The following is a 13,248-nucleotide window of genomic DNA, read 5'->3' on the forward strand; positions in this document are numbered from 1 at the left end:
TCAGGCATGAGGCCTGCTAGATGGGCCTCTCACTGTTTAGCCGCTCAGGTCAGTTCAGGGAAAGCGGGTAGGAACAGGAACATTCTGGTTGCCTAGCAACTACAGGTCAGGTTTTTATCCACCTCCTGTGTAGGCCTCAGAGAGAGTGGGAACGGGAGCACACATGCCAAATACTTAAAGGACAGGAAAGCAGATGGGGGAGGGGGCTGTTTCAGCCTGGCATTGTTTCCCTCCCCTTATCAGGGTATGGGTGGGGGGAGGCTCCAGCTAGGGCAGGCTAAAGGGTAAATGGCAGTATGGTGAAATGGACCCGTGGGGAGGGGGCATGGGGAGAAGAACCTCACTAAGCACACAGGGGTGTAAATGCACAAACAATCTAACCCTCCTTCCTCAGTTCTATTGACTTCATTCAGTGAGATATACGCGCCCGTGCGCATATATCTGCAACCTTAAGCAAGAAGTCATTGCTTTTAAAGGAGTTGGTTGAAGAAAGCATTTTCTCCGGAATAACCTCCAAATCAAGGAAAAAATAGAGAATGGTGGGAGTAAGATGTTGAACCAATATTAAGCCCCTCAAGGGCAAGTGAAATATGCCTAGAGATAAATATGTTCCGCCTTAAGCTGGCAGAAAACCCAAGTTAAAAGTAGTGGGAAAGGAATTAATAGGATAGCCACTGCAACGGAAGAACAGAAATGACTAATACAGTTCAGCATGCTTTTTATATAAAATAAGGTCTTGTTAGACAAACCCGACTGATTATTTTGACAAGATTACATGTTTGGCAAAGGTAACCATTAATTTACAGACACCCAAGGGGTTTGCTTAGTACCTTACATGGCTTAGGTTCATGGGCAGCAGTAGCTAAAAATTACTCTTCAAATGGGTTAAAAATTAGTTTGTTCCCATCATATTTTAATTTTCCCGTGAACACCTGTGCCTGAAGAACCAATCTGTGCAGCTTGCACAATTTTTACTTCTTTGAACCAGCATAGCTAGAACACCATATCTTCCCAGCCAGCAGAGCAGCCATTTGGAGAACCCTTTTAATGGGAACACTTGCAGTACCCGTACTTTCTACTTTACTTGGGCTTCTACCTTCCCCAGGACCAACCTCAACTCCAACTTACTGTTGGCCCTTCCTCACCTTTTCCATTTCATAACACTAAAAACAATGTTGGTAATTTGAGGCTAGCACAGGTAAAGAGTTGCAGATGCCGCAAAACTCAGGGCTGGAGCTCTGATTTTGAACACACACACAAAATGCTTCTAATTGTGAAAACAGTCCCCTACCATGATACCCTGAATTTTGAACCCACATCAGTTTACAGTAGCTAGACTTCACATATAGCAAGTATGCTAAACTTATGTATGGATTGTACTGCTTCACTCTGGTGCAGGCAGGTGCTCATGTGACTAAATGTTCATCCAAATACAATTCCCTGTGCTTTGAGAACTAGTTTCTGAGAATGCCTACCCTTCTTCCTGTCATGTCAAGTTTTCTGTGTCCAGGGAATGTTAGCGTGGAATAGCAGGCATGTGAATCGAGATGCTACATATGATGATGACAGTGCCGTGTACAAACATGAAGCTGCCCAGTAACGTGAGAAGCGCATGTTTTCAACAGCAAAAGGATTGAATGGGTTAGGATTGCCAAGCATTCAGGGAGATAAACCACAGTCAGGGGAGGGTTCTGCAATTTGTACCCATTGACCAATTTGCGGTTAAACTTAACATGTACACCTTTTTCATACATAACAGGAGCAGTTCCGTGTTTAAACACATGGACCATCATGTCTAGTTGGTCAAGTGGTACACCCAGACACAGATTTACTACCGTACATACTCTTTTTCAAGAACTAGTCTCATTTCTGCCTGTTTTGCACATTTGAAGCTGCTTTTCTGCATTATATTTTACTTTAGTGGTTAGGTCAAAGCACAAGCTAGCACCAGCCTCATCAAAAAGTGGTTGTAAATGGAGACATTTATTCCAATCCAACTGGAGGGAGGGGGTTTTAGAGCCACAGCTCTATAGTGGCAAGTTGGACAAAGGCATATATATCAGTGCTCTTGACATACATGGGGCTGATGAGGATTGGTGGGCCAGTATTTGAAAAGGTTGAGAGAAGAGGTGGTAGTTAGCAGCCGCTTTCAGTGTTCTGTGTGAAAGAATTCCTATGTTTCCTTACAAATCTCAAGAACTTTGCCTGGCCTGTGCACCATTTTGACATTACAAACATGTCTTCCATTATTACTGCTTATCTTTTGCATTTTTTTTTCTGCTTCCCTATTAATGTTTGTTTTTGAAGCAGTATAGTCCACACACAGTTAGTTGGATTGAGGCTACCTTAGTATCATAATTATTATTTATTAAATTTCTATACTGCCCTTCATCTGAAGCTCACAGGGTGGTTTTGCACTCAAGTCACTGTTGAAATCAACGTGAAAAGTTGGTTACGACTCCTGCTGATTTCAACGGGAACTAAGTGCCACTAACTTAGTCTCTATACACCCAAGTGAGTTTACTAACCCTTTTTCATGTGGGCAGGAGGAGTGTGTGTGATTTCTATGAGAGGCCACAGGTTTAAATCCAGCACAAGACCTGCCAAAGAGAGTAAGTTTGCTGAGCAACTCAAGTTACCAAAATCAGACCAAAGGTAGGCTATTTGTATCCAACAGAAGAGTCTGAATGAGCAAAATCACATATTCAGCTACCTAACAAAATATAGCACCATTTGTTAGAGATCAGTTCCTACAGTTCAGATTCTAAAATGTCACAGACATTGCAGAAGGGTGTTTGCAGACCTCCAACAAGTACTGTAATCCAAAAGAGAGGCAAAACACTCACAGCTCCTGTGTTTTTTTGCACTTTACTTTTTCCTCATACAGTAAGCCTGCAACTTAACCACATTTAACTTGTGCGCATTCAGCTTCACACACTTGGTAATAATATTTTGTTGTTGTTTTTAAGGGAGGCGGAAAGAGGGTAGGCATCTAGGAAAAATGACTTTGGCAATTCCACCCACCATTGCACTCAAGTGTGTTTTGACTATACATGACTTTGGCTTTAAATGCGATCCCTGGAATGTAACCCCCACATAAGTTGTAGGCTTACTGTATTCATAACAACGTGGTAGCATTACTGTGTGCAGAGACTTATCTCAAAAACAAACAAAAACAACCAAGGGAGGGGGGAAACTTCCCCAGGTGTAGCAGAATCATGATACAGCCCTCTTTGGATTCTGTCCTCAGACTGCAAACATGAGTGTGGGGAAGTAAACTTGACCAAGTATTCTTACTTGTCAAAACTCTTTACATATTTTAATAAAACAGCACACCAGGGAGATGAATTAAGTTAGAACCCTTCTTGGCATACTAGTTTTCTTTATGTGGGGGTATGCAAACACGCTACCCATCTGCAATCTAAAGTGGTACTAGAAGAGCTGTATTATGTGAACCTCCATAACATTATGTATATTGCTGTATCATGCCTTTCCTCTTGGCTGGGCCTGCCTCTGAACTCCCTCTCTGGATGAAGGTGGTTTTGTGTCCTACAGTAATTCACCATGCAATCCAGACCCATCTTTCTTCTCCTTTTCCTCTTGGGCTAACCTGGACATGGTTTGGGGAGTGCATACTGTAGTTGCCTAGCAAGTGCAGCCCAGATTCTTCCTTCCATCTCCCATCAAAATGATCAGAATACCAATTGGGCAAGAGACTGAAGCTGTGATCAGAGGTAGGGCACCAGGCAAATGAGTAGTTCAACACTGTCTGGAAACCACCCCACTCGATCAGTGACTCCACTGAGTTTCCTCCTAGTCTGCACTTTAGTTTGGGTCAGCCCAGAGCTCATTTGTTTGGCCTTCCTTGCCTAATACACAACTATTTCACTACCAACCACATCAGCTTGGTCAAGAATCTCCAGTATTTTGCAGCCCAAAAAAATGGTGGAAAAGGCACTGGATGGGTACTGCCAGGGATAGGGCAGAGCCATCTCAAGGTAGACTGCAGCCCATGGCTGGCTGTTCCTGTGGGATGATAGTAGAGGGGAGTGAATGGGACAGCCATCAGGAGTCTTGTTAGGAGCAGGTCATAGGACTGCTTGACATTAGTGCCCATTCATGCCCCTTCTCCAAGGTTTGGTGGAGCTCAGACAGTTCTGTTCCCAGAGTTCCTGGGGTTTGAGTCCTGCCTTCCACGGCTGCCTGGGGAGAACAGCTTCCGGTGTAGACTCCACACCCAATGCTGCAAAAGAAACAGATGGGTGAGTGTCTAGATACAAAGAAAGACACCAAGCCTCTTAGTTTTTCTGGCTACCCAATACTTGTCAAGTTTCTAGTCCTCATGAGCCAAATTTATACATGATTCTCTGCAACCCATCCTGGTCTAGTTAAATATAATGCATTATATGCTCTGATAGGGACAGTATAAAAGCCCTACTTCCCTGTAAAAATAAAACTTAGTATTTTGTAGCTTGCTTTTTTAAGTATTTAAAGCACTTCACCTAGATTATCTCCAGGTTTGTTACAACCCTGCAAGGTAGGTCAATATTATTTCCCCCAATTCTCACAGGTGGGAGGATGAGGCTAATAAACGGCAGTCACCCAGTAAGTCCATGCTTGAGGCAAAGTTTAAATCAGTGACTTGCCAGTTCACACTGTTAGCCATTACATTATGCCAGCTCTGTAGAGATTAGATTAATTTAAAACAATTGTAGTAGCATTAAGACAACTGGATAGCCAGTGAGAACAGCACACAAGAGAAAGAGAAGCTGCAGGATGGTGAAACACAGATAAACCTGGACAGTGCGGTCATACATGTAACAGGGATGGAGTGAACTTGAGCAAGTAGGTGTCCCTGGAAATGCAGGCTCAGAGAAAGACATGGGGGAGTGCCATGTGCTGCACTTTGGGAAAAAGGTGACAGTAGTTAGGTAAAGAGGTGGGAGGGGGTTGCACAAAGGCAGAGAAGTTTGGCAGGGGCTCTGTACCTGGCCGCCATGGCCTCAGAGTGGGGTCACTGGTTCGTCGGCAACGCCAGAGCTCTGGCAAATAAAGAAAACATATGAAAGCCATCAGGGATGGCGTGGTGAATCCTGGTGGGGAAGGGAGGGGGCAAGGGGGGGGACAGGTGGATTGCACTAACACACACACAAAAGCACACAAGACTTCTGTCCAGGCGCACACAGCCACTGGGTTACCAGCACCTAACCCAGAACAGCATGGCCCTGACCCTTTTCACAGCAAGGAGAGATTTGGCAGAGCCCCACTGGCGCTCTTTCACATAAGATGCTTCCCAAACTTAGTGCCTATTTATACAATTGGCAGGATCAAGTGGATACCTTATTTCTATAGGAAGTTAGCATAAATGGGGCTGAACTCTTTTCCTGGGTGCGCTCATTTTGTTTGGATAAGGGGAACCATTTGAACATGCTGCTGTTTCCCTGCTGGCAGCCTGAACCGGTGCACTCCAGGAAGGGCTTTACCACATGATTCTCTCGATTGTATACATGGACCCATGATAACAGACACCCTCGCCAAAGAGCTTTTGGGTGTTGTGTACACTCACCGACTGGGGGTGCCCCAGAGCAGTGCTGCTGCCGGGCAATGATCCTCTTCCTTGCCTAGGTAGCTCTTGGTGGCTTGGGGAGGGTCCATCGGACTCAGACGTCTCGGCTAAGGGGAGCAGCAGAGAAAGGTAGGGGTGAGTGCAGATTTGAGCAGCAACGCTCTATGAGAAGGCAGGGAGAACAGCAGTGTGAACTCACCCCTTGGGATGGGCTTGACATCCAGGTCCCATTCCTCTTCCTCAAAGTGGCCGGGTAACGACAGCCCAGGAGGCGCCCCAGGCCCAAGGCCGAGAGGGGCCAGGCGCTGGGCAGGGCAGGAGGATATGCTCATCGAGACAGACGGATGAGCAGCTGAAGAAGGGGAAAGAAAAACATCCAAGGCATTCTTCTTAAAAACTGCTCCAAGTGCTATCAGTACCCTCAGCATTCTCCCATCTCACCAAAAAGAAACATCTTTCTGGCCTTTCTCTATGCTAAGCATTAGGTATAGCATGGAATATTCAAAGGGCTATGCCCTACTTTCATACTATTCACACACATATTATGCACAGGAGTTTATTTTCCTTTTTTTTTTCTCCACAAAGAGAGGATAGTGTTCAGTGAGGTTATGTGTTGATACCTAAGTTTTCTTCCAGCAGAGGCTGGCTCATTATCGCAAGTAGGGCACTGCCCCATGAATCTCAGCCTCCCCACACCCACCTGTCTGCCGCCTGATAACCAGCCCAGGGAATTAGTGGCACAATCCACCAGTCATCAATGATCCTTTTGTTCCTTTTCATAAAGTAAATGAGAGAAGCACCTCAGAGGAGTGGGGCAGGCCCTACTCCGATACCTGGGCAGGACCCTTCTCCACTTCTCCCTAGTTTGCTCAGGAATATTAACTGAAGTGCCCACGAGACCACCTGTCTACATGTGTCCATCTGTACACCAAGATCTCCACCAGAGACTCTTCTGAGGGCTCCCCTGCCATCTGAGGCACAGCAAGTGGCTGTCAGGGAAAGGGCTTTTTCCAGTGGTGGCATCCTTGGTTTTGAAATTCCCACCCTAGAGAAGCTTTTCTGCTGCTCATGCCAATGTCATTCTGGCAGCACGTAGAGACCTTTTAATTTCCCCAGATGTCTAGTGCTGTTAATTCTTGCTGGACTGTTTTATTCTGTGCTATATTGCTACATTTCTTGCCTTTAGCTAATTTAGATGTTGAGAATGTATTATTCTCTGTGTGCTTTAACCCTTTTTTATTGTAAGCTACTCTGATCATTCTAACTACAGGAAGGCAGGCAACATTTCATAATAAAATAAATAACCATTCCTCTTTGGAGGGCAGTCTGTGCTCTTGGCTCTTTAACTATTTTCACTGAGAGAGGAAGAAAGTGAGGAAGAAGATTAAGAGCTTGTTAAAGTGAAGTAACTGTCTGCACAAACATTGCCCTGATGCAATTCTCATCCTGCTGGGGCAGTGTCTCAGGTATCCACATACCCTGTCTCCATAGCAGTTGGGCTATAACATTTGTCCATTGATGCTTAACTTCAGCAGAGGCTGCCTGCAGTGTGTAGGCCTGTCGGCCTGGTCCACGTCCAAACCATAGCTCAAAGCGTAGCCCACTAGGCCCCACACTCTCTGTCAACCCCATGGATGCTGTCTGTGGAAGAAAAAGAGAGAGGGTGATGAAAAGTTAGGATAGGGCCACCTGCAACAAGAAGTAGGAAGTCTATGTTCAAGACTGATCTGGTTCAGACATAACATTAAGCCAAACCGTGACTTTTTGAGTACAGAGGGCAGTTGTGCCCGCCCTGTGGAATGCCCTCCTGTCAGACGTCAAGGAAATAATCAACTATCCCACTTTTAGAAGACATCCACCAGCAGCCCAGTATAGGGAAGCTTTTAATGGTGTTTTACTGTGGTTTTATAATTTACAGTGACTGGGGCAACCCAGTCAGATGGGTGGCATATAAATAAAGTAGAAGTAGTAATAATAATAATAATAATAATAATAATAATAATAATAATAATAATAATAGCAGCAGCAGTGTAATAATAATAATAATAATAATAATAATAATAATAATAATAGCAGCAGCATATGGGTTTCCAGAAGGCAAACAGCTACTGCTGTGCTCCTCTAGTCCCGCTGCACTGCTGTGAGCTAAACAATGGTTAGGCTTGGCATGTTGTCTGAACCCAAACTTCTGGCTTATCTTGCTTCAGACAAACCATGGTTAATAATCCAGGCTTGGTCTTGGTGTATTATGTAATGCCGAACACCTGTCTTTGCTAAATTTAGCTTTCTTGAATTTTAATCCCATTCACTGTTGCATTGGCAGTTCCTTCCCGCTTTGTGCCCGATGCAAATCAGGGGTGGGGATGTATATTCCACCAAACAGGTCCAGCAGTTCCTTTCCAAGTAACCATTATTCCATCAGTTTATGCTGCAGGAGCCTGCCTTGTGTGCCAGCGCCCTCCTTCCCAAACCATGCAGCTCACGACTCAAGGAAAGGAGCTCTTCATCGTAGACACACTTGCGCACCTGCAAGGCCTGTTTGCAGACGTAGCCGCCCTCCGGTCCCTTGCACTTGGTGAAGAGCAGCAGCCGCTCAAAGAGGAAGACATGCCGCTGGCACTTACGGCGCCCACACACCACGGTGAGCTCGCCACGCTGCAGCAGCGGCCCTTGTTCCGATAGTTTCATCTGCAAGGAAACAGGAAGGCTGGTCAGGGTCATCTGGCTGAGGTCCCTCCCCCCCCCCCGCCCAACCGCCCCAATCGCAGAAGTGGTCAAAAGTGTCACTTGTCCAGTTTCCTCGTGTGTGTTCCCACTCAGTGTCCTGCACAGAGACACCACAGTGCAGCAAGGGCAAAACTTGGCCATGGGCAAGCACCAGAAGACGGGGATACCTGGTTTGAGTGAGGGACAGGCAGTAGGGGAGGGAGCAGCGCATGCACAGGGAAGCAGCAGGGAGGATGCAGCGCTGCATGCCAGGGGAGCGCCCATGCGCTCACCTCGCAGCCCCGGATCTGCTCTGCGGCCAGCAGGTCCCTGCCTCGCTGCTCCTGGGCCTCCAGCAGCTGCTGGGCCTCCTGCAGGGCTTGGCGGTCAGGCCCCCGCTCCAGCTCACATTCGCGCAGCAGCTCACCCAGGAAGCGCCGATACCGCTCCAGCTGCTCCAGGGGCACACGCAACGTGTGCGCCGTTTGCCCGTCCTCGCGCAGCTCTGCCGGGCTCTTCTGCACGGAGGAAGGGGAGAGAAAAGGCAGCTGAGCTGGGAGCAGGGCAACTAGATCTTCTGCAGAAGTGATGGAACTCAAGGCACTCAATCTCTTGCCCTTCCTTCACCCACCTGCCACAATACCCTAGACTCCTGTTGTCGGGCTGGACGATGAGGGGTGGTGGGAGGCACCAAGCAGGGTGCCCCCAGGGGAGATCCCAGAGGAGGAAGGCTCAAAGCCTGGGGACTGGTGGTGGGACGCTGAGGAGAGGTCAAAGGGGGAAGCTTGGGAAGAGAGGCTGGATGCTGAAAGGGCAACAGGGTTTAGTGAACAGGAGGAACCTGTGACAGGGAGCAGTTCAGACTCCAAGGCTGAAGCATCCCAGGAGTCTCCCTCTCCAGCTGTGACAAACTTCCCTCCCCCCTGGTCTCCAAGAACTCGCAGGATAATGGTACGGGCATAACAGAGACCAGAGGTGCACAGACACATTTTGAGACTGCTTGGGAAACATCTGGTAGAGGAGGAGCATAGCTGTCAACTTTTCCCTTTTCTTGCGAGGAATCCTATTCGGAATAAGGGGGTTTCCCTTTAAAAAGGGGGAAAGTTGACAGCTATGAGGAGGAGCCCTAGGAGGGGGTGGAACACTGGGACCTTTAGTCCTGGAAACTGCTCTATAGGTGCAAGACTTGCGGGGAAGTGTTGCTGAGTTGTATGGCATTTCCTTGAATAAAGAGTTAACTTCACTGAAGACTGACTCTGTCTCTTTGCTCTGACCTGCATCTGACTCCAGCCTTGATAACTGTCTCACCGAGAGAGAGACTGAAAGGTGCACAAAGTTTTCAAAACACCCACATACAAAGGCCAAGCTCCTCACAAATCAGATGGCTGCCTAGTTGAACATCAAACTCCTGCTAAAGATTAGTGCCATGGAAGGATTTCCAATAAGTGGGTCAAAAGAATCTATTATAAGAGAAAGCTATTCTATAAGCAACCCAACCACACAAAGGTCAAAGTTAAAACTCGGTCCCCTGCGGCCACGGATCTTACCTTGCTGGTGGTTCGAAGCAAAGCCAGGGCAGCCTGGAATTTATGGTGCTCTTTGGCATACGTGGCATAAAGTTGAAGCTTCTCTCCCTGCAGAAGAAGAGAGAGAGAGAGAGAGAGAGAGAGAGAGAGAGAAATCCCTCATTCATCCAACTGAGCAGGAGGGCAGACATCAGGCTGCTGCAATGAAACAATGTGAAATCTAGCTCATGTGAGGGGGATTATTCCTTCTCTTCCCCAACCCACCCCCATTTCCTTTAATGGGAAAATATGCCCCAGAGGCGAGCTCAAAGGACAGGGTTATTATCTCTCCTTCTTTTCCACTGGCCCTGTTGTTGCTTCTTTCAACAGAGGTCCAATAGTCATTAATTGGGCAATTAAATTCCCCGTCATTTTATCTCTGTGCCAGGAAAGGCTTCAGCTGCTACATTCCTATGTGCCAGAATGGTAAAAAAAAAAACAAAAAAAAAAACAGGAGCAGCAGCTAGTTTGGTTTTTAAGGTTGTTTTCATTCATCAAAAGAGACAGACCTTCTGCAGCAGGCACAAAGGGAAGAAGGGTTTTTCTGTAAGGGAACAACACCAGTGTGCAAGAACAAAATGATATTAGTTGGGGGGGGGCACTCACATGTCGCAGGAAGCAGCCCCCAGCACGTGACGGGTGGTTCATGCACCCCTCTAACTCGCCAAGGAAGTAGTTGGTGTGGAAAGCCAGCAATTGGTCCCGCAGGGCACGGAGAGCACTGCCCAAGCACCTCAGTTCAGCCGGCCAGGCCTGTCCCCCAGGTTCTTGGGAGAGAGAGAGGGGCTGGGCAAGGGCGGTCAAATACTCCCGCTCACACTCCAGCAGCTCAGCCAGAAGTTGCTGTTGGACCCTGAGGAGAAAGGGGGAGGTTGGAAAAGAAAACAATCACACACCCCTGGCTCTGATACAAGGCCCATGTCTACTAGGATTGAGTTAAATGGATCTTATCCATTGTATGCTTTTTACGTACACCGCTTAGAGTTTTTGGTAAATAAGCAGTGTGTGATACACTGTACACACACACACACACCAGTTATTTATCAAACTCTCTGCATAGAAATGATAAAAGCACAACATATATTTCTACATATACACACATACAGACAGAAAATAAATAAAACACAATACCAGTACCAAGCCACTCAGCCCTCCCTAAACAATATGGGGTAGGTGGGTCCTGTGAAGTGAACAATGTTTGTGGGGTGCTGGTGGTGCAATACAGCTGATGATATAGTGCTAACAGATTAAGTAGTGTTGTTGTTGTTATTTTATTAAATTTATTAGTCGCTTTTTCTTTGCCAAAGGCAACTCAAAGCAACTTACAAACAAAATAAACAAACAAACATCCACATAGATACATTTTTTAAAAGCCCATTAAAATAATGCATTAAAATGCATTAAAAACTCTTTAATATATGAATCTTCAATAATGACTGGCTAATTCTCCTAAAAGATGTAAGTGGATGCAGACGGGTGTATAATAAATGTGGAAAAAGATGTTTGGAATATAAAAAAGAAGATGGCGAATGTCCGTGATTTGGCTTTTGGAGTCAGATCGTCAAGGGGCAAGGGACTGTATGGTGGTGAAACATGGACTTAAATCCAAACAGAGATACTGTTTGCTTTGATTTATCTTGCTTGTCGGAATATATCAGAGGCTGTGAAAATATTGGAACGCGAAAACAAAGGACAATAGCTAAGATAAGATACCTCCGGAATTTGAAGCATGGGAAGCCTCTAAATAAAATTAAAACAACAATTCGGTAGATTTGAAACTTTTCATTTTTTAATGATAATTGGATAAATAATTTGGAATGTCATTTGGAATGTTTCATGTGATTCTGTTGTATTGGAAACTCTAAAAAATATGATCTTCCTGGGGAGAAGATTTGGGTGTCACAGAGGGAGATGGCAGATCAAATGGCAGACACATGAGGCCTAGCGCACAAGCAGCTTCTCTGTGCATTTTAATACACTTACGAAGAAAAGCTTGACCATACCACACATTAACTCACGGGAAAAGGGGGGCGGGGTGCCATTTAGATTTTCTTGAGCTGGGCCTGCTTGCAAATCTAAGTTTGACAGGTTCAGACTACTATCTTCTCAGCCCCAACCATACCCCTGGGGTAGCACAAGAGTAAAGACCATGGATGGAAAACCGCCCACATGTACCCTTCCCCTACTCACCCAAGGCAGCGCCTTCTTTCCGTGCGAGGTGTGGCCCCCCAAGGTGCTTCTGCAACGTGGGTCCCGCTACGGCTCAGCAGCACATGTTCACGGGGAGAACAGCTCCTATCTGCCAGCTCGCGGCTGCTCACCTCCAGGCCGCGGATATGCACACTGGGGCGGCCAGGGTCACTCAAGGCCCGCAAAGCCAGCTGGGAGACAGGGGACAGAGATGATTTGGGGCTGCTGGGAAGGCCCTGCCTCTTCTTGCCGCTCTCCAGGACGCTGCTTCGAGTGGGAGAACAGCAAGGGGAGGCCTTGGGGCTGGGGTGCGGCTGGAAGAGGGAGGTCAGGCTGCAAGAGGAGCCAAATCTGGACCCCAGGCCCCAGCCATGCTTGGGTGAGGAGGAGGCACTGATGCTGCAGGCACGGGGCCGTGGGGCACCGCCAGCTTCTGGCACGGGCTGCATCCTCCCTGGGGACTTGGGGCTCTGCAGCAGTGTCCTCTCCAGTGATGCCCCCTCAGCCAACCCTTCAACAGGCCTCTTTGCTTCCCTTTTCTCTTCCACACAATTGCCAGTAGATTCAAGATGGGCCTTCTTTTCCAGAGCTTGTTCCTGAACCTGTGTAGAAGCGGGAGAGAAAGAGAGAAGTAGCAAAAGCTTGGCCAAACCCAGGAGGCTGCTCTCTGTTGACCTCACTGTTTCTTATATAGCCAGTGTACAAATTCCACTGTAATTTAGGATCTTTGGGAGCTCCTGAGCATGGCACTCCCATTCCGCGCCCGCAAAATGTGGAGGTGACAGGGCAAACAAACTCAGAAATCTCTCCAGCTGCACCTGATCTTCTTGGATACTCTGTGCAAAGTGGAAATATTATCATTGGTAGGGCAGTGGGTTGCCACTTTAAAGGCCCAAAGTCTTTAGCTTCTGCACAAGGAGAGGTGAAATTCTGAACATGAGATTTTATTATCACAGCATCTCTACAGTCTCTCCACACCTCTACCACTACCACAATTAATATACCTATCCTGTTTCTGCAACCCCAGCATTTCTTTCGCCATAATGCCTCCTCAGAGCCCTTTCAGATATGCTTCCTACATTTATTCCCTTCTTCCATCACCTGCCTCAGGAAAACTGAGCCCTTTAAAGCAATGATCTGTGAAGCTCCTCTCATCCCTTTCAACAATTCCCAGCAGGATCAAGACTCATGCTTCAGACTTGAGTGTTTGTAGGTGCATTG

The 13,248-nt window shown here is 46.9% G+C and overlaps 1 protein-coding gene across 3 annotated transcripts in view; it reads right to left on the minus strand.

The window, feature by feature from the left end:
• Positions 1-701: 701 nt before the first annotated feature.
• Positions 702-13,248, minus strand: part of ARHGEF40 (Rho guanine nucleotide exchange factor 40) — a 38,908-nt gene continuing 26,361 nt past the window's right edge. Inside the window, exons 11-20 of one of the 3 annotated variants that reach the window (XM_033169960.1) lie at positions 12,028-12,629; positions 10,444-10,690; positions 9,820-9,906; positions 8,566-8,790; positions 8,093-8,254; positions 7,045-7,207; positions 5,766-5,918; positions 5,567-5,673; positions 4,989-5,042; positions 702-4,243 (exon numbers count right to left, since the gene is read on the minus strand). In XM_033169960.1, the coding sequence (XP_033025851.1) occupies positions 5,004-5,042; positions 5,567-5,673; positions 5,766-5,918; positions 7,045-7,207; positions 8,093-8,254; positions 8,566-8,790; positions 9,820-9,906; positions 10,444-10,690; positions 12,028-12,629 (1,785 nt within the window). In that variant the 3' untranslated portion in view covers positions 702-4,243; positions 4,989-5,003. Of the gene's footprint in view, positions 4,244-4,988; positions 5,043-5,566; positions 5,674-5,765; positions 5,919-7,044; positions 7,208-8,092; positions 8,255-8,565; positions 8,791-9,819; positions 9,907-10,443; positions 10,691-12,027; positions 12,630-13,248 lie in introns of those variants that run through there. The other 2 variants (XM_033169959.1, XR_004427870.1) reach the window with 2 other exon arrangements.

The sequence above is a fragment of the Lacerta agilis genome, chromosome 14 (genome assembly GCF_009819535.1).
Source record: "Lacerta agilis isolate rLacAgi1 chromosome 14, rLacAgi1.pri, whole genome shotgun sequence".
In the NCBI taxonomy this organism is placed as follows: domain Eukaryota; kingdom Metazoa; phylum Chordata; class Lepidosauria; order Squamata; family Lacertidae; genus Lacerta; species Lacerta agilis.